The sequence below is a fragment of the Pipra filicauda genome, unplaced genomic scaffold (genome assembly GCF_003945595.2).
Source record: "Pipra filicauda isolate LSUMZ 115617 unplaced genomic scaffold, ASM394559v2 scaffold10_size6260569_pilon, whole genome shotgun sequence".
NCBI classification, from domain to species: Eukaryota; Metazoa; Chordata; class Aves; order Passeriformes; family Pipridae; genus Pipra; species Pipra filicauda.
The window spans coordinates 1,498,799-1,519,212 of record NW_024103541.1 but is presented as its reverse complement, the minus strand read 5'-3'; the positions used below and the strand labels follow the sequence as shown (position 1 = coordinate 1,519,212).

At 43.2% G+C, this 20,414-nt stretch overlaps 1 protein-coding gene across 28 annotated transcripts in view; it reads left to right on the top strand.

Moving 5' to 3' along the window:
• Positions 1-20,414, top strand: part of CLASP1 (cytoplasmic linker associated protein 1) — a 174,512-nt gene that overhangs the window by 3,325 nt on the left and 150,773 nt on the right. For all 28 annotated transcript variants that reach the window (XM_027725610.2, XM_039381687.1, XM_039381657.1 and 25 more), the window contains exon 2: positions 8,394-8,868. In XM_027725610.2, the coding sequence (XP_027581411.1) occupies positions 8,674-8,868 (195 nt within the window). In that variant the 5' untranslated portion in view covers positions 8,394-8,673. The remainder of the gene's footprint in view (positions 1-8,393; positions 8,869-20,414) is intronic.

Below are 20,414 nucleotides of genomic sequence, written 5' to 3'. Positions count from 1 at the left end.
CAAAATTAATTGTTAGAAGAGCGTCATCATCATTAGTTTATTGGAAGTGAGTGGGCAGATTTAAAATCCTCTAATTTGTTTCCACCACCAGCGAGTTAATAGACTAAACAGCCTAACCAGGCCAGTCCCTGGTGCAGTGTGTCTGTACTTCAGGTTTAAGCTATGGCCCTTTATTTTCACTTTGATTGTAGATGCTTTAGTTTCCAAGGTATTTCAGAAAGCCAGATTGAACCGATAATGATTTGAGGCAAAGTTCTGATCAAAACAGGGTCAGATTCTGACCTATGTTTCAAAGTGATGCTGAGCAGGAGGGAGGAATTGCAGGTGTGTGTCTCTGCCTGTTACGTGCAGGTGGTTTTATTGCCCAGAAGTCTCTTCACTGCCACTAGAGGTTCAGCCCAATTCATGATATCGTCAAACAAAAACCGCTTCTGCTCCTCCTTGTCCTGTGCTCCCTCCACCCATTTTATAAATCTGGAAGTGCTGTTGTGGCTTTCTGCACTCCCTTTGCAGCTTGTGTTGAGGGATTTCTTTGGCCGTCCACTTACGTGTGGTTGTAAATGCCAGGCTGAATAGAATCTGCTTCTGCCTGAATGTAGAGAGTAACCCTCCTTCCCCTCCCTGGAACTGAACTGGTTCTGGGTTCTGTTTTCTGCTGGCCCCTGTCAGCAGTTGAAATCCTGCTGCTGCTGAGAGTTCTCCTCTCCTTGCCCAAGAGTTTCCATGGCAGCCCTGCAGAACAGGGGTAGGCAAAGACCCCTATTTTGCCATGCAAACAAATTTGAGTCATGGAAGAGAGATGGGCATTAGCTGGGAAGCCTGAAGAGAGACAAAGAAAATAACCTTTTTCCAGAACTGTTGACTTGCAAACTGCTGCTGTTGTGTCCCACAGCCAGTGTCCCTTGAGGGCTTGCACCCAGGGTATGATCTTGTGTGTTATTTTGCCATTCCAACCTGTCATTTTACTGTTAGCACTTGTCTCTCAAGTACTTCCTTCTGGGGTAATTCTGGCTTGGACTTGTATGTGAAAACTTACTTCTGTGTCACCAGGCAGTTATATAGGGAAAACAAGGTCCTGGAGGATTGGAGTAGAGAATTTATATTGAACTCACCGCTCTCTTTAAAATTCAGTTATCCTGATCTTTACCAGCATGTGATGGTATTATTTCCCCAAGGTGTTATCTCACCCTCAGTTCCCACTGCAGACTTGCTTTGCAGTGGCTCTGGAGAAGGCACTGAATGTCTACCCTATTCCTGCCTGTAAAATAGGAGCTTCTTGGTATTCTACCACTTTTCTCTTCAACTGATGTACAGGCAGGACTATCTCAGTCCTTTCTATCTCAGGACTGGCTAAACTAGTGATCTTAGCCTAAGGAACTTCATCGCTTGCAGTGCAAACAGAGATTAGAAGATTCAGATGTGAGCTGTGAAGCTCCTTGTTCTGCTGGCAGACTTGCAAGTGATGGGTCACTCTGCTCTAGTTCTCAGTAGTGTTCTACTTCCAAACCTTGCTAAGCATTTTACCCACAGGAGGTTACAAGTGAAAGTCTCTTCCTTCCTTTCCCATATTTTCCCAGATGAGCCAGTATTGCTGCTGGATTGTGGAGGAGAGGGTTAAGATGTCACTCTGGAAAATTTTGTCCTGCACTCCTAGTTGCAGTAAAAGGGGGGCTGGATGCCTTTTCCATTCTTGTGGAATGCATCACTACAGCCCCTCAGGGAACCTTGTGCGCTCTTGGCTCGGACACCTTGCAGAGCCGAGCTGGAAGTCGGAAGCTGTAGAGAGCCAGTGCTGTGTAATTTGTGGGCCAGGGGCCCTCAGTGTCAGAGCTGCAGTCTATAGGCTCTAAGGTTAGATCTGTAGAGTGAGGGAGAGGTAGGATATTTTTGTACATATAAACCCCAAACTTGAGCACTATAACAGAATCAAGTGTCATGATGATAGTTGTGTGTGTGTTGCCCCACTGCCACCGGTCCATTGCCCCTAATTAATTGCTTGTAGTATGTTATCTTGGAACACTGAACTGAGGGAGTCCACACAGAGCAGCTCCTGACATTATAGGATTTTGAGCTCATTTCAGCACTCAAACTGTTAAAAAGGAAGAAGCCCTTGAAAGCTCATTCTAGACTTGTCCTTGGTCTCAGACAAAGTTAAAACCAATTTCAGAGAGGGGTTGTATTAAGGAAACAAAAGATGCTAAAACACATCTAATTTTCTACCCTTACTCTGGAAGGGTCACTCCTACTCTGCAAAGTGGTTTCATTAGTGTGGGGTATTGGAGTCACATTGAGGTGACCTGCAAGCCATTTTGGTTTGCTGCAGCTTCATTACTGAGGAGATTTTTTTTGAAGATTATTGCCTTTCTGAAATTGGTATCTGTGTGTGAGGTGTTCAGTTACTGAGGCAGCAGTGTAAACTTTTAGTGGAGGCATAAGAATTCCAGTTATCTGAAGCTTATCTCTCATCTTACCCAGGGTAGGTAATACAACTTTCACAGCTAGCATCTGGCCAAGAAGGATTGTGTGGGGGCTAGAAGGCCACAGTTAGCTTAAGCCCTGGAAATCTTTCAGCTGTCATTCTGAAAATCTGCCTCAGTTTTCCTGATGGCAGTGGAGTTGTAGCTTGGTTACTGTCTGTACTTGTGCACATGAACCCCTTGATAGACTCCAGGCAAGTTTGAAGACCAGCTAGTATTTAGCAGAGTCCTAGCAAGGCTTCAGCCAGCCATGGCTCTTCTGAGGATGAACTGCCTGCAGCAGTAGAGAGTTTTGCAAACAATGCCTTGGTGTGGCAGGTGCTGTGGGAAGAGAAAGAAACCCTCCTTTCAAGACCTTCCCCGAAAAGAAACTGCATTCACATAGGCAGTGCTTTGCTTATCAGCAAGGTTGTGCTGCGGAAGTTGTGGTACTTTGAGGACAGTTGAAGTTACTGTGGAAGGAGTCTCTGCATCAAGTGCCTGCAGAGACACTTGGTACATCGAGATAAGCAAGGGGCTGTCCCGCCAACTAATTAGGAAAGCATGAGTTGTCAGTCTGGAAATCTAAGATACCATCTTTGCATTAGGAGGAGGCTCAAATACAAGGCAACACTAATTACTGATTTAAAACAATCACAGTGGTTGTGCAATATTCCCTGGTACTAAAAAAACATTATTACCTACTTATGGGGACAGGTGAACAATGGGGAGGGCCCAGCTGTCAGTTGGTCGGTGGGTGTTTCTGCAAACTCCCTTCCTCCAGATGGTTGCTCTCTTCTTCAAGTAGGACACTTGATGTGGTACTTGTCACTTGGTTCTCTCAGAGGGTTTGAACAAGTAAGAATACTTTGAGCTTGGAAACTGTCAGTACAGCTGCTTTGTTCACTGCTACTTGCACACTGAGGGGAGAGTAGGTTTGATTGAGTGCTTGGTGATTGTCATACTTTGTAAATCCCTGACACCAAATACCCTCTGGGCAGGGGATAGCTGTGCCTGTTGAAGCAAAAATAGAGGAGTGTAGAGAGGGCTGAGAGCTTCCATCCTTCCTGCAGAGCTGCAGTTTGACACTTCCTTGCTGATGAGACTTCCTCTTAGTCTTTGCAGCATATGATTTCCAGGTGCTGTTCTGATAGCTCTGAACTTCTTGCCCAAGGGGGCTTGGGTGGCAAACGCATTAGTTATGTATTTATACTGCCCACCTGTCAGTAGTGGTGAGCTACTGCAGCTTTGATGCCTGGTAGTTTTTATACTTGAAAAAAACCTGCTGCAGTTGGCTAGGGTGGAGATCTCTTGGAGGAGGAGTTCTTTGTTGTGGAAAGTCAAGGTTCAAGGAAATATCTGTCTAATATACCTTGAACTAATTTTAAAGTGAAGTGACTATGCAATTAGGTCCTGAGACCGGTGAAAAAGAAGGCTTGTTGGTACAATTGTGTTGCTGTGTTATTTCAAAAGCTGCTGGGCCACAGCTAACCACGTACACACACAAAAAAAGACACCAAAGAAGTGTGGTCACGTTTAGAAGTGGTTTACAAATTAAGCTTATTGGCTGGAAGAGAGATCCCTTCAGGAAGATGACTAGAAAGGGCTGGTTATTGTGTGGCACTGGCTCTTCTCTTCAGTGAGTGGCAGCAAGAGGCTTGTCTCTGCAGGCTTGTGTCTGGAGCAGTCAGAGCAGTTGTCTGGGGAGGTTATGGACTGCACCGACTTTTTGGCACATGAAGATGACAGCAAAACATGACAGAGATGATAACCTGATGACTAGAGCAGAAGAGAGTGGGCTATCATTTTAAAGTCAAACAACTGTATTGGAAGAGCTCCCCGGTACAGGCAACCCCCCAGGAGAGTAGTATTGCATTTTTGACGTGCTTCAGGTTTCCTTCCTTATTGCAAGAGGAAGAAGATTTAAAATTTCCTGTGGAGTTACCCTAAGATAAGGTCTTCCTTGAGAATTGCAAATAATGCACTTTCACTTAGTCTGGGCTAAGTGGGGTTTCTCCGAGGTGCTGAAAAGTGTTCACTGGCTTATGTATCCAGTTTAATGTTGCCACAGCATCTTAGGTAATAAGTATTTCCATATTACTATTTGAATTGACTTATTGTAAGTGCTGAGCCAGTTGCTTTGCTGTGAATTGTACCAGCTTTTATGGTGTTATGAAGGTAGTATCTAGGCTAAGTAACTTTGGGCTGTTCAGTCTTTACCAGCTTTCTCCTTTAAATTCATCATTTTGAGCTCCAATGTGGTATTAAACTTAAACCTCTCTATAGTGGCTTTCTACTGGATAGCTCTTGATGGAAAGTTCATGTGTTACTGCCAGAGGCTCTGACTGAGCACATAATTTTGATGTCTTATTAGTGAAACAGGGAACTTCTTTTGCAGTGACAGAGTTGGGATGAGAGAATAGTTTTTTTTCTCTTAGATTATTTTGTCTACGTATGGACATTGTTAGATGTAGTCTTGCCTGTTCCTTCAAGTGTAAACTGCAAGTCTAGGAGGAGGACTGGAGAAAACCCTTGCTCTGGAGCTTATATTTGCAACCCTTCTCAAAACTTGGAGGAGCTCCAAACACGGGACCTGTGCCACTAAGTTATTAGTTTTGAGTTCTGCATGACTGTTCTTCAGTGGGAACTTTGTATCTTGTAACATTGCTTATCTGAAAAGTGCAGGAACAGAAATGGACCACTGGGGCTCAGGTTGTGGCTTTGTGTTTTTTCAAAGCTTGTTGTGTGGGAAGCATTTGCCCAGTTGGTTTCAAACTTGATGGGATGTAGCAGCCATATGCTTCCTTGCCTGGGAGGTTAATTTTTTTGTCGGTTTGGCCCTTGTTTTTCTCAGGTGGTATTTTTTCCACTTCCTTCTGTGAGGAAGAGGGGGAGTCAACAGACTTCCTAACATGTGTAGAAAAGCTTTTTTTTTTTTTTTCTTTTTTAGGTAAAAAATTGCCATTTAAAAACCTGTTGGCTGGTAGATGCACACTAGCTTCAGCCTTTCCTCTTGGCTTACTATTCCTGTTTTCCCTGGGATTCAAAGGTGTTTCTGACTCTTTTCCCATGTGTGCATTTAATAGTGGTGCCATAGTGTATAGTGGATCTTCTTTAGACTACAGTGCTCAAGGTTATGACACAAATCTGTTCTGCTATAGTGCATCATGATTTTTATCCTCTGTCTTCCTTCATGTATTTAAAAATCCAAAATTTGGAGAGAAATTTGTTTACATTAGTTTGCTTAAAAGGTTGTTTCTGTGCTTGTAGGCAGAGGCTTACAACTCTCAAATGAAAACCACATAGAAGAAAGACCTGTAACTTTCAATGTTCCTTTCTCATGGCAGTATGGCCAGCTAATGGTTTCTTGGATGTGTCAAGACTTGTTTATGTGTGATGTTAATAAAAAATGGCTATTCTGTGTTAACTAACACTCATTCACACCCTTCTGTAATCTGAATTTTCGAGTTTAAGCAAGTTCTACATTTGCATTTTCAAAGCAATTAGACTTTCTTCACCATATTCTATCCAGTTTAACAGAAGAGTCCACTTCTGAACATGTGTGCAGTTTCTGGAGTCCAGAAGCAAACTGCACAGCTAACTTGAAAGGCTTGAGCTAGAACATGTTAGCAGCTAAACACCACTTCCCTGCCACTTCTCCCCTAGTTCCATGCTAGTGAGGGGTCTGGTAAATGCTGCCCTACTGTGTGAAAACCCTTTGGTTGGGCACTCTGACACTGCTGTGAGTAATACTGCCTCACATAACTAGAGTGCCTGCAGCAAGGAGCAAGACCAGCCTGTGCTTGAGGGCAGGGACCAGTATTCAGAGCTGCAGACAGGGAGACTTGGACAGAAATGTCTACTGCACTTCTGCAATTGGTTGAAGTGGCCCTGTTTTTGTGCCTGTGCTGCCATGGGTAGTCAGAGCTGTGTCATGAACCATTTTGGTTGAGGATGGGAAAGAGCACTTCTTTCAGAGCTGATGCTAAACTGACCAGTCAGAAACTGTGGCATCAGCAATAAAAAAGGCAATGCTTTCCTCTAGTTTGGAACCAATGTTTCTCTTAGATAGAAAAAAGGCATAGCTCTAAGAGTATTGGTGGGGGTGAGATGTTGTCAGTTTTAGAGTTTGACGTCAAATCACTCTTGAAGTGACTTGAAACAAAATGATGAGAGTTTTGTATGTCCTTGAAACGGTTCAGGCTGGGGTAGTGGTCACAGATAAACTATCACAGCACTAACCCAAAGCTCAAGGTGCTGTGTGTGCAGTTGCAGCTGATGCTTCCTTGCTGCTCTGGGGGGTGAGGTTTTCTGGTGAGGAGAGAGTTCAGTCTACACACACAAGCAATCCCTTCTGGCTGAGGGTAGGATTTTCCAGGCAGTTGGCTGAGGTGATTCCCTGGATGTACAGAACCAGTTTTGGTCACCATCAGCCAGCAGGGTATTTGAATTGGCTGCCTGGAATGGAGAGACCTGCTCTCCGGTGACTTCTGCATAGCCAGTGTGGGCAACTGGGACATGTGTGGTTGTGCTTGTAGGGTTAGGGAAGCTTAAGACCTCAGTGCTGAATCTAGATGGTGTGCTTGGTGGTGGTAAGATGTGGCAGTATGTAAGTCTGGCCAAGGAGGATGGAGGTGAGATAATGAACTGAAATACTCTGTGTGAGGGATGCTTTTGTTTCCAGGCTGGGATTCTTGTGTGCATCTCATCTGCTGTCAGGTCTACTTTGTTTTTATTAAGACTTTTGTGAAGGCCTTATTTGCTCAAACAGAAGGTATTTAGATTTGCTGCCCCGGTGCTTCCAATTAGTGAACTTGTGCCTCCAGCTTCCTTCCAGTTGTTTATTGAACCAGGTGTCTGCTGCACAGCCTCTTCCCTTGCTCTGAGTGTGACCTGCTTTCCTCATGCTGGTGGAAAAAGTAGGGCAGATTTCTAGCTTTGGGTATTATTAGCCAGGAAACAAAAAGACACCCTGGGGTTTTATCACCCCCTCCTGAAAGAGCAAACCTGTGATGAGGGAGTGCTTCAGGAAGCAGTATGGTGATGCCAAGAGCCCTGGTCTGTGGGAGGGTGGAGATCAGGCTCTCCAGTCTGTTCCCTGGCTGCCTGGAGGGGTTCATTTGGCTGCAGATGGAGGGACAATAAAAGGGCTGCAACTGGGTTCCTCCCTAATGAAGTCCTTGGACAGGAGAGTTTCTAGAGTTGAGGAACATAATCAAACCCTAAACTTACAGTAATTTTTTTAGGCATAAGCCAAAAGTTTACCTCAGAATGAGTGGCAGCAAAGTTTGGCCTGGCCATCCTTGTGTGTGGCCTTGGTTCTCAGGACACCACAGGCACTGTTGGTTGAACTGCATTTAGACTGTGCTAGTGCTGTTTCCTGTACACCTGTAGTTGGGATATAACAGAATTCAGTGTGGAAACAGCTTGAGCACCTAGTTTTTTAAGACTGATTGTTTTACATTCCTGGAGCTCAGTGTCAGTGCTGTATCTTGCTGACCAGCTGATTACATGGATTGCTGAAGGCCAAGAGTCAAAACAGGATCCAGACCACTCATTAAAGTAGATGAGTTTTCGTGGTGATCTGCTTTAAGAATTTTGTCCCCACCTTTGAGGGTAGATGGTGATGGTGGCAGTCGCGGTAGTATTGATTACTAATCAGCTGCTACTTAAGCCACAAATTTACTGTCTCTCCCTAAAACTTCTAGGGAACTGATGGGTAACTGCTGTTGTTAAAGAATAACCAAAGGTTTTTGTCCTGACCTACCTTGTTTGATTCCTTAAAATAGAACAATGCTGCTCATATCTGACTTACCACAGCTTGGCAGCTGTATATGAATAACCTATTTTGTGACATGCTTTCAGTCTTGTCTTTTTTTTTTTTTTTCCTCCAGTTTTAATTTAACCTATAATACTGTTCTTTTTCATTTCTTTCAGAATGGACTGCTGAATTGGGATTTATTGCAGACTCAACAGTACAGCACTGCTCGTTGCTTCATCTATTACTAGTTATTTAAATTGGACTTTTAATATCCTGCCAGCTGCTGTCCACACACACATGGTGCATTGTTGCCATTCTCAGAATTACATCTTTGAAACCCAGACCCTCAGTAACCTTCATCGAAGAAAGAGGCGACCTCCTGCGTACTTTTATAGAGGGATTTTTTGGGCCTGCTGCCCTCTGGCTTTCTTGCTGGTGCTGTATTTCTGAGACACTATGGAGCCCAGTATGGAGTACTGCTTGGCGCAGGTGCTGCAGAAGGATGTTGGAAAGAGACTTCAGGTTGGCCAGGAATTGATCGATTACTTCTCAGATAAACAGAAGTCAGCTGACCTTGAACACGATCAGACTATGCTGGATAAAATGGTTGATGGACTGGCCACTTCTTGGGTAAATTCCAGCAATTATAAGGTAAGAATTGTCAGGTGGAATGTGATTATTGTCAGAAGTTTTGATGTTAAGTGTTACTTGATGTAAGTGAAAGTTGTATAGTAGACATGCTGTTGGACTGTTCTGTAAGCTGGTAATTATGCTGAATCCACCACTGCTGTTCCACATCTTGGTAGCTGCTATGATATTGAGGACTCAAGGCAGTAAGAGTTCAGTAAATGGTGTATTAAGCACAAGTGGATTTATATTTGGTGTTCATAGTTTGTAATACCCTGGTTTCTTTGTGTACCTTGTTACGTGGTGTCACGCTTAGATCATCCCAGTAGTTAGCAGTGTTGATTTCCTGCGATATTAACAGAGTTTATAAAACTACAGAAAGCATATATAAACAGCAGTATTTTTCATTGTCATTAGATCTTGCCAGACTTTTTTCCCTATTTTCTCTGGGCAACTTAGACACAATAGATCAATTGTACTTAGCTCAAGAAAGGTAATGTGTGTGTATGTATCTTCTGTTGAGTGTGATAGTGTAGAAATGACTTGGTAGGACATGGAACTCCACTGCCTTGTTATCCCTGTTATGTTGCTTTATCTCCCTGCAGGTCTTAGTGAGGAAGTCCTACCACAGCAAGTACTGTGGGAGTGGGGAGAGCTTCTCCTCTGGGGCTTAGAAAACTCCTGTCCTGGTCTGTTCTTGAGGCACTTGGACAAGTCTAATAGGGGTACTTAAGATATTGTATGGGATGTAATAGGAGACTTTGTTCCTGCCTCTTAAGTCCAGGAAAATCTGAGAGTGAAAGTTCCTACAGAGCTGAGCCTGAAGATACTTAACTGAAGGTTGTACTGAAGTTTGTGAACTCCTGGAGAAGTGAAGGAGGGGGTGGCTGTGTAGGTTGCAAGTGCTCTGGAGCTCGACATCTTCAAATTAATTTATTTTTAACAGAAATTTGGATTGAGAAGTGGTGTGAGTTTGCAGAGTGTTGGTTAATGTGTTCTGCACAGCTGCATTTTTTTCCTCTACATTTTTGTCAACAAGCAGCTGTAGTAGAAGCTGTTTGACATATTGGGGGAAAAAAACCCCCAAACACTAAAAACACAACCGCCAAAATCAGTATGGTCTCAATAGAGGATCCATTCTGCTGGAGCACATGAAGAACTTTTTAGTTTGCTGTTGTGAACAGCGTACATAGAATTTTCTGAAATTGCATATTCTTATTCCCGTTTTTCTTGCTCACTGGCTTTCTCTTACAGACTTCCATGATTCTCAGTGGAAGGGTAACCCTATCACAGTAAAATTGAAATTGTTACAAAATGTGCTTTTTGCATGGATTTTTACTAACTGATATGGATCACAGAGCTATGCAGTGCTTTTCAATTCCAGAGTCACTCTTAGTTTGCAGAATTTCTTTTCAGATAACTTGCTCCCCTTCCCAGTCTTTTGTCTGTTGAACTGCACGCTTACAATGATCACTGAGGTATTCATTTTCCAGTAACAAACTGGTGGCACTTTTGTACTGCAGTGACTCTGTTCCAGAACTCATGCTGCTGAGCTGGCTGTTCATTAATGTATGTGTTCTATAGATAGCATTTGCTGTGATTAATAAGTTCTAGTAAGCATAACAGAGACATGTCTCGGATATCTGGAGACTGTTTTCTCAGTGAATGAGTATAATAGAGGATGTGAAGCCCTTGCATGGGGCAAGCTGGCTATCTGGAGGTTAGTGGTGTGGTGAGATCTGCTTCAGGATCCAGCCAGGCCTTAGTGCACCATCATGTGCCAATTCTTTCCTTCTTTTAGTGCCTGCATCTGCATTTTTGTCCCCTTTCTTCTTGACTGCTTGTGGGGTGGGGTTCAGATGCTCAGCTCTGCCTGGTGTGAAGGGAGTACAGGGGGGCTGGTGTCATCTGATCCAGTTCATGGATTAGTGTGTCCACCTTGAAAGCCCAAGCATCACTGCCCTAGAACAGCCATCTGGAGAGATAAACTGCAGTTGTTTGGTCACAGCTGAAAAAGACATTACATTTGTAGTCTGTTTCTCTTCTCATCTCAGTCCCTTAGTTTGAAAAAGTATCAGCTGAAAACAAAGATTGAGATCACCTTCAGGATTTGAAATTTCCTTACAGTTCAGTGATAAAGCATGTGGTCTCAGAATTAGACCGAGTTTGTGTAACAGACCCATTGTCTTGGGACAGCATCCAGTTGATTCGTGGCCCCTGCTTGTCTGGGATTCATCTAACTATACACTTGTGCTTACATGATATCACCAAGGAATCATCAGTGAACCAAAGAGAAGTGATATCTCTAAGGTAAACCAGTTCAGTTTGAATTAGAAGGAGCTTGAGCTGATGGTGAAATTGTTACACCTTGACAGGAAGGGCTCAAGCCCTTCATTGGCATGCAATTCTGAGCTGTGTAAGTCATGGCCGTCTTTGGTGGTTTTAGGCTTTGGTGTTTTTCTGTGTGTTTTTTCTGTTTTAACATGAGAATATTTTGTGAAGTCCTTGACCTCAGCACCCTGAGTGGAGACAATGTAATCTTTTTTTTCAAGTGATGCAGCAAAAAAGAGTGTTGGAAGGCAGAGATGCTTCTCTTTCCATGTTGCTGTCCAAGTCTGTAAAAACATCATGTGTGAAACATAGTGAGACCTAACATGCTTCTGATAGCACTCAGCCCTCTGAAACTCTTGTAATAAATGGTCTTGTGACCTGATCACTGATTCCTGCTTCCTAACAGGCAGCTGCCTTAGGTGCAGAAGGCGCTTGGATAGTTCAAGGTGCTTTTCAAGTCAAGGAAACCTAAGGATGGTTGTATGAAGCAAGGCGCTGAGGTCCAATGCAAACCCATTTGAGTGTTTGTGCTTGCCAGGAGCGCTCTTGAACTGCACCCAACAGGCACTGCCTGGCCTACGTTTTCCCAGCAGTATTTATAGGTGTGTGGAAGACAGAAGAACAGAGCAGAGTGAGAGATGAATTCACTTTGAGAGCTCTCACTCCTCTTTGAAGCACAATTACTTGGAGCAAACAGCCTGTGTTTGTGTGGGCAGTAGGAGTCATGTGTTACACCAACCAGGTTGGGCTGGGAAGGTATTTTAGGATGCTGCAGACCAAGGAGGAATCCTGCCTCTGTTCTGTTTCTTCATGTGTTTTGTTTGCTTGCTCTGTGCTGTTTCGGGATGGTAGTTCTGCTTGACTCCATTTCTTCCCCTGCTAAGCATAAAAGGGAGTTATTTTGCTGAGCTTTGAGTCTCTGAACAATAACTAAGGCCTACACAGCTGTCTGTCTTGAGACATGAAGCAAAACAGCACAACAGTGTCAGGGACTTCAGCATGTCCTCCCAGCTTCACAATCCTGCAGCAAGGGAGAGGGCTGAAATGTCGGTAATCCCTTGGTGAACAATCTCTCTCTGAGCTGCTTGTGGCACTATTTAGTAATGTTGCTGTTAAGTGTGCGGGATCTCCTGGCTCACCTCTGGCTGATGTGCCTTTCTCTGTACCCAGACTAGGATGTGCCATTGATGCTTCCTCTCGAGGTGTAAGGGTAAAGTAATATGTCCAGGATCTTAAAGTGATTTTCTACCAACCTGATATTCCTAGAGGTGAACCGAGGGTGTTTGGCAGTGACCCACTTCTCCACAAGAGTATTGTACTGTTGTCCCCATCTAGCAATGTTGATGAGGTCTCTTGCTCGTTTTTCTTCCCTGGGATGTGGCCTGGGCTGTTGGAGTTGAGGTTTACATGGGAAATAGCCCTTGTTATTGCTAGTTGCTTTTCCATAAACGCCCAGGAGTGAAGTAGACTTAGAGATTTGGTGGTGACAGCCTTCAAGCAGGTCAGGATCCAACATATTAAAGAGAGATTCTAGTCAATGTTTTCTTGTGTTGCAGAGTGGTAGGAGAGGCCAGTTTGAAGTGAAACTGGGTGGAGGTTTGCAGTAAGGAATTGGATGAAACTTTTTTTTTCCATGCACTTTGGCAAGGAGTGATTTTTTTTGGGTCTACACTGCTCTCACTGGACAGGGTTTGCTTTCCAGGGAGAGTATCTCACCCTTGCATGGGATGATCCCTTTTACCCAGTGCAGCTAATCTATGTGAGGCTCTGTGCCCAGCAGCCTGCAGGACTGGGTTTTGCCTCTGAGTGGGGACTTAGGGACTGACATGGTTAACAGACCCCCATGTCTGAGGACACTTCCACATCCACAGCCTCCTGCTGTTCTGGTAGACCCAGTCTGTCAGGCTGGGCTGTGTCCTTAAGCTTGCTTTGTGTTCATGTGTGCAGGACTTCAGATGTGATTTGTTTAGCTGATGTTGTTACTTACAGAGACATTATGCTCTTAAAAATAAAATGTATGGTGAGATGTTACAGAGAAATTTTTTGGTGTGGTGAAATACTGCAGGGAAATTTTATTTCCCCTGACAGAATTCCTAATAGTGTTAGAGGAAGCAGCCGTCCATTCTGATCTGTTTCTGAATATCAAGCATTAAAAGAGCACGCCTCACTGAACTGAAGAGAAATAAAACTTACATACATAAATTAACTGGCTTTCTTAAACTCTGTATTGAATAATTTTTTTTTTGCTTTGCTAATTGAGGGGTAGAACAGATGGTGCAGGCTTAGTTTGAAGTGACATCCATTAGAGTTACTTAAGCTGATGAATGGTTGTTCACTGTAAGCATACATTTGTTCTCTATACCATGTTTATTTTGGTTGAAATGCAGTGGAAGAAGTCGTGATTTAAGAAATAATTATCATGCATGGTTATGGGTTGATATGATAATTTGGTAAGTGTGTTTTGTTAAGTATTTAATGCATGGGGGAAAAGGACGTCACCATCTGGGGAAGAAAAAGGAACGTGTAAAGGGTTTCCTTTACAGCAGCTGCTGTTAGCTGGTGATGCTGGGGGTATATGAAGATCAGTAATGTGTACATTCATTTAGTACTTTGATCCCTTAAAACCTCTTTACCAGAGGCTGAAATTGCAAATAAAAATGAATTAAATTAGTTTTGATATGATAACTGGACTATGAAGGAAGAGTGACTTTGAGATCTGGACTTGTAAGTAGAGGCTATTCCTTGTATATGCCCATATTGCAAAAGGTATCTTGGCAAAAACTGTTTTTGATGTCTCCTCTTGTGGGGAGAGGAGTTATCTTAGGAAGGACTAAAGACTCGTTGGGTTTGAACTACATTTATGGAGCGTGTCCAATCCTTATTTTTAGGCTTTTGTGCTGGCATACTCCTAATAACTGGATTTTCCTGCCCTAAACTTATGAAAGAGCAGAGTTTTGGCTCCAGGATATCCAGTTTCTTGTAAGCATTGATGTTAATTCCCAGTCCAGCTGATCATTTGGTTTTTCCCTGGCTCCAGAAGCTGGACCTGCCTTTCAACACTCACTGCATGGTAATTTGATGGGATTATGGTGTAGCTCTTACCTGTATGGTATCAGTAGTGTGGGGAGTGCCACGGAGGATGCAGTGCAGAATAGGAGATGGGAGCAGCTGGGATAGATCAAATGCAGTACTAGCTCCAATCCTTTGTATTCAGGGCAGGGAAAAAATTAACTGCTGTAGCAAGTCAGCATTTAGAATTTCCCTGTGGCTTTTTCTTCACACTTGAAAGGTAATAATGACTGATTGTAGCAGGAAGGGTTGTCCTTTTCTGGCTGCAGTGGGAAGAACTGTAGTGGAGTAGTAATACTTTGTTTGTTTTATGCACAATGTGGATGTGCTGCTGGTTGCATGAAACAAAAAGCTTGTGAGCCTTAGTGTACCAGACAACAGTGTCTTTGAGTTGTTTGCCAAGATATTACCAAATCCAATATAAATAGTGAGAACCTACAGGATCCCAAGAGAGTGTGAAGAGTGGAGACACAGCGTTGAAATAAAGGGGACAGAAGTTTGTTTACAAAATTGTGGCACATTCAAGGTCTGGCTGACTTGATATCCTTAGTGGCCTTTAGTGGATGGTGAGAGATGAGTAGAAAAATGGGATATAAAGTAAAAGTTTCCCTTCCATATCCTTCTGGCTTGTAGAGATTTGAGCCTCTGATTTCATTTTCTGACCAAACTAAGTTCCTGTAGCATTTTAGCCCTGGAACTAGCAAGTGTTGTCTGTTGCTCCCTTTTTTTTTTTTGTTTTGTTGTGTTAGATCTATTTTTTCTTGCCTGTTTGGTAGAGTGGCTGCCTCAGCATTTGCAAGGCCAAACAGGCTCTCATTTGGGACCGGTCAACACACAACAGACCGAACCATTGTGGTTACTAAATTGAGAGGATAAAGCTATTCCTTTAATGCTGGTGTAGTGTTTCAGTTGCAGCACTTCAGTGCTTGTCACCAGGATTTATTCAGAGGTCTAACACAGTCACCCAGCTCTCAGGAAACTTTGGTGTGCGTTGCTTGACTGCAGGCTGAGGGTCACAGCTGATGCATCGGTGGAAAAGGCAGATTATTGGGGATTTATTTTCGTGGGGATAAGGGTGTACTAATGCTATTGTACAGTATCTTGTCGGGCTCTCTGTGGCATGTGCTGTACAGTTCTAGTTGCCTGTCTACAAGGAAGGAATTCCAGCTGGAACAGGTGCAGGGAAGGGCTAGTGGAGTGTTTAGGGGATTGGAGAGCCTCCCTAACCAGAGGAGACTAAAAGTTTGGCTTGTTTATTTTACAGTATGAAGGCTGACAGGGAATATGACTGCTGTCTATAAATACATCAGAGGGGTGAACCTCAGGGAGGAGAAAGAACTATTAGATCTAAAGGGCAAGGTTAGCACAAGAACGAAGGGTATTATGACTGTGAGTAAATTTAGTCTGCATGTTGGGTGAAAGTTGCCTGCAGCAAGAACGTTGGAAAACTCTTGGAGATGAATAAATAAGGACAAGGCATTTGGTTTTGGAATAGATCTTGTGATGATTTTGAATAGTTTATGTACAGTATAGAGTAATAGGGATTATGCACAGTGATAGGGAAGGTTCGTTTCAGTCCAGTCTGTGTGGTAGAACAGGTATGATACTATGCCTGAAACTGCTTGAACACTTTGGATAAACACAAATATTTTGAACAGCGTACTGGTTTTGGTCCTCAGAAATCCCAAAGTGATTTACAGAGACTGTTCATGCTGTGCTTGTTGCCTTTGGATTAGAATTAGCAGTCACATGCATGTGTGATCCATGTCCCTTTGTGTTTAGTAGGTAGCAGGGTGAGTATAGGACAGTCCTCACTTTCTCTGTCATGACTTGAACAGAAGGTTAGTGTCAGTGGTGGATTTAAATGTACCTTGATTTTTTTTGCTAATCTCTAGATTTTTCACTGGAGTTCTGTTGTCCTCTTGATGCTGAAAGAAATATTCATCAGCCCCTCAGGTCCTCCCACCAACACCATTCTGTTAGCTTCTCCACTAAAAGTATGCACACTCTTCCATGTCTTTTATGGGATATTCCTTTAAGTTGTCTTAAAAGCCATTCTTGTCTCGCCTTTTGAACTTCACCATGAAAATACTGCCTACTGTCAGTCCCACTGTCAGTGGGTTCTAGTTGCTTCTGATTTTGTCTAGTTGTAATTAAGTAATTTTGTAAACAGGGAATTTTTATGAAGCCTCGTTTCCCTTGACTTTTTCTGTGTAGATTTGCTGGTGTCTAATGCTGTGTTTTTCATCACACAGAAGTCTTTTAATGAAACCTCTTTTGGTTACTATGTTTGTAAGAGCATATCATCTTTGTTATCTCGTTTGTCCTACCACGTTAGGTTGAAGTTTGCTAAAAGTGGCCAAAGAATTCAGAAGTTGTGGGACAGGAAAGAATATATGAATGTTAGATGACCAGTAAAATGATCTCTTCCTTAAAAATAAGACTAAAAAATACCTGATAATAGCTTTTTTTTTTTTTTTAGCCTTCCAGTGTTTTCTTAGCATTAAGTGCATGTATTTTTGGAGGAACAGCCCACTAGACTAGGCAGTCTGGTGCAGGGTTACTTTGCTGTTTCAGATACCTGATTCTGGCTCTGACAGCCCTCCTTCTGCAGCAGTTGCATTTTGGGAGTGAAAGGTAACATTTCCTGTGTGGCAGTAGGATCAGCTCATGGGATCACAGGGTAACTCAGGTTGCAGGGGCCTTTGGGCTCATCATCTAGTTTCATCCACCATATCATTGTTAACAGTTAAGGCCTAAAACTTGTTTTCTAACAAAATGGATTAGCACATAAGTGGTAACTGTCCCAATGTCAGAAGTACCTATATGAATTGACTACCATATAAATGTTTTTGAGGTGCCAGTGATGACAGCAGTTTGGGTTTGTCTCAAAGATATATGTGTTGACTTTCAGAGGAGTCACCCAAGGTACTAGTGACAATTTATCCGAGGGCTTAACACAGTTTTATCTTTGTGCTTGACTCGCTCAGAGCTCCAGATTTCTGGTGGCTGGAAGTGTGCTGTGCGTGAGTTTGTATGAAGCTACCTCATGTATTTGTATACCATGTGTTGTCTGGTCTGTGGCCATATCATTAAATGCAAGAGGGAAGGTGTGGGAACACAGTGGAGACATGTAGTCTCTGATTTTGTCCAAATGAGTGTTGCCTCCCACAAATCATTCATTACTTTCTTTCTAGATGAGATCTCTTTTTTTTTTAAACTAGGCAAAACCTGCTGTGTTCCTCATTTGGTATTGCTTTTGTGCCAAACATGAAACTTTAAAACAAAGCAACATTTGAGTATTCAAGAATCAGAGCAAAGACTCCCAGTTATCAGAGCATGGAAAGCAAGATAATTTTTTATAGGGTAGCTGGGATTTTAGCCAGAGAAAAGAATGTGTAGGATTGGATCTTGCATTAAGTGTGAGAAAGAAAATTTTTGTGGCTATTAATGCTTTTTCATCTCCAAAAGTAGCTTTGTGGAGAGAAGTTTGCAGAAACCATGAAATATTACATAGTAGAGCCCCATTCTGCCATAGACCCATAAACAGCTTGGGGTGGAAGGGACATTAAACATCATCCAGTTCCAACACCCCCCCGCCATTGGCAGGGACACCTTCCACTAGACCAGGGTGCTCAAAGCCCCATCCAGCCTGGCCACACACTTCTTGTGGCTGCTCCAATGGCAGGACATGCGCAGGAGTGTGAAGGCTGGCAGGATCTCTGGGCTGTGGAAGCGTTGTGAGGTGAACTGTGGTGGTACAGCCTTGCCAGGGCTAGGAATGTTCGTGCCAGTCAGCTGGTGGTTGAGAACCTGGTAGTAGTAAATGGGAAACCTACAGTTGCTTCTGCTCAGTGCATTTGGAAATTGTATTGTTTGAGTAATATCTGCATTTACTGTTAATTGTATGTTAGAAATCAGCTCTTTCTGCTAATTGTCATAGTTCTTTGTGTGTCTCTTAGAACTATGTTCCATTAAAAGTGATTTTGCCATGTATTGCCATGACTCTCCATTTGACTAATATCAAGTGACATAGCCGTGTTGGGTCTAATTGGAAATCCCACTGCAAATGGAGGCATCAGCGCTTGTGCAGTGATGAGGAACAAATATCTGCTTTTAACAGTTTAGGAGGACTCCATGTCTCACTATTGGGAGCTTAAATAAAGGGGTCACCACTTCACACAGTGCCGTGTGAAGCTGAAAGTTACAGGCTTTTACTGCTGTACACTTGTCACCAACGTTGTGTGATGGAGCCAGACCTGTTAATGCCCCAGTTTCTGTAATAGCTTTATAAATACAGACAACTCTAGCTTTCACATAGGAATAAAAAAAGTGTGCCTGAGTTTTGGAGGGAATGTTCTTTGCTCATGATGAAGTCTTGTTGCACCAAATTACTTAAACCGATAAATGCATTTGTGCATGTTCTTACCCATTTAGAGTGCTGTGGACAGAATGATCCTTGGGCAGATCAACTCCTAGCTTTGTAAATTAAGCCCGTGGAGAAGATAATTTTGTACCTTGATTAACTCTGAGACATTCAGAGGAGCACTGCAGTGTTGTATCCCGAGGCATGAAGGGTGCCACTGATGTGCTGCTGTTGTGTGCATGGCTGAACTGCTTGACCTCCATAAGGAATTTCTCTTGCAATGATTGGGTGCTGTCTGGAAAGCTGGAACTGCACGCAGTTTTTAGTAGGTATGTGCTCTAACAGACTGGAATATTTGGTTTTCTTTTGTCTATCTGGCTAGAGCTTTCTTCCATGCCTGCATAGGTAGCTTTCATGGTAGTCTATTGTCCGCCTCTTCTACCTTCCGCCCCTTTACGTCTTTGAGACCTACAGGTCTACCTGTATAATGTTGCTGGAATGTGAATAAGTTATGTGAGTAGGTCTGCTTGTGGAAGACTAGTAACTCCAGTCCCCATCAAGATCTGAGCTTTCTGGTTGCCTTCAAAGAGCTCTGCTGCTTTCTTTGTGTTGCCCAGGTCCCATTCTCTCCATGCAATTTCATCTGTTTCCTTCTGGAATTTCCTGTTCTGGTAAGCCCGCTCACAGTTAATGAGGTTTCCCAAGCAGGAGGGCATGTGTGGGGAAAAGTGCAGTGGTTCTTGTTTGAAAAGTTGCACTAGAGATGGTGTGATGGGAATTGGCAGTACAGGTGGATGGGAAGGCAGGAACTGACATCTCAGGCCAAATGCCGGTGCTTTGTAAGTGGAGATAGGAAACCTCAGTGTGCAGAACTGCTGGAGAGGGATGGGTGTGTGAAAAGAAGGATCATCCTAGGCAAGGTATCAGGGTAAGACAATTCCCTCTAAGGCAGTAGTGATAATGAGTGGGTCAGAGCTGGAATATTTGGGAAAACTGGAAGCGAAAGGCGAACTGCTGAGAACCACATGAGAACTTCTAGCTGTTTAAGACAGTTGAGATAGGCTGGATTTCAGGTCTGAATTAAATACTACAAGTTTAGAGACTTAATAAACTTGGAAAGTATCTTTCAGGTTCCCAGTCAAGGAGAGATCTTAACTGAGCATTAGGTACTAACATGGTCTTTTCCCAGTTGTTTATCCTTTTTTGTGTTATCACTGAGGTATTTGGGGCTGATGGTAATTGACACCTCTCAGGCATCTTTCAGAGAGTTTTCTGGTGGCCATTTTCAGGAGGAAGTAGTGCATGAGAATTGTAGCAGAGTGTGCTGGACAAACACTTAAGAACAAGAGTTGGTGACTTTTCTGGGTGGTAGCTCTGTTACAAAGCTAAGTCAGGTGGAAGGTGGTGTGAGGGTGGCTTGCTGGCTTTCTCATCTAAGGAAAGCAGGTTTCTCATGATGTAGTAGTGAAGTCATTTAGGTCACATGGATCTCATGGGCTCCGGAGTTCTTTCAGCTAACATAAGGGAGGGAAATAAAATGAAGGTAAAGTTGATTTAGACAGGACAGCCAGGATGAATTGCTGGAATACATACTTTTATGCTCTTTGTGGGTACTTCACACTTCCTTGGGCTATGTGTTTTCTGTGTTTTACCTAAAATCCAAATTTATCACAATGATGATTCCAAGATTCTTGGTCCAACATGAATGTAGTTTTGTTGGACTAGGCACAAAGGGGTGGCTGGGGTGGTCCTGCTGTTTTTATGTTCCCAGCCAAAGGGGCTCACTTTGTGCAGCTGCAGCCCT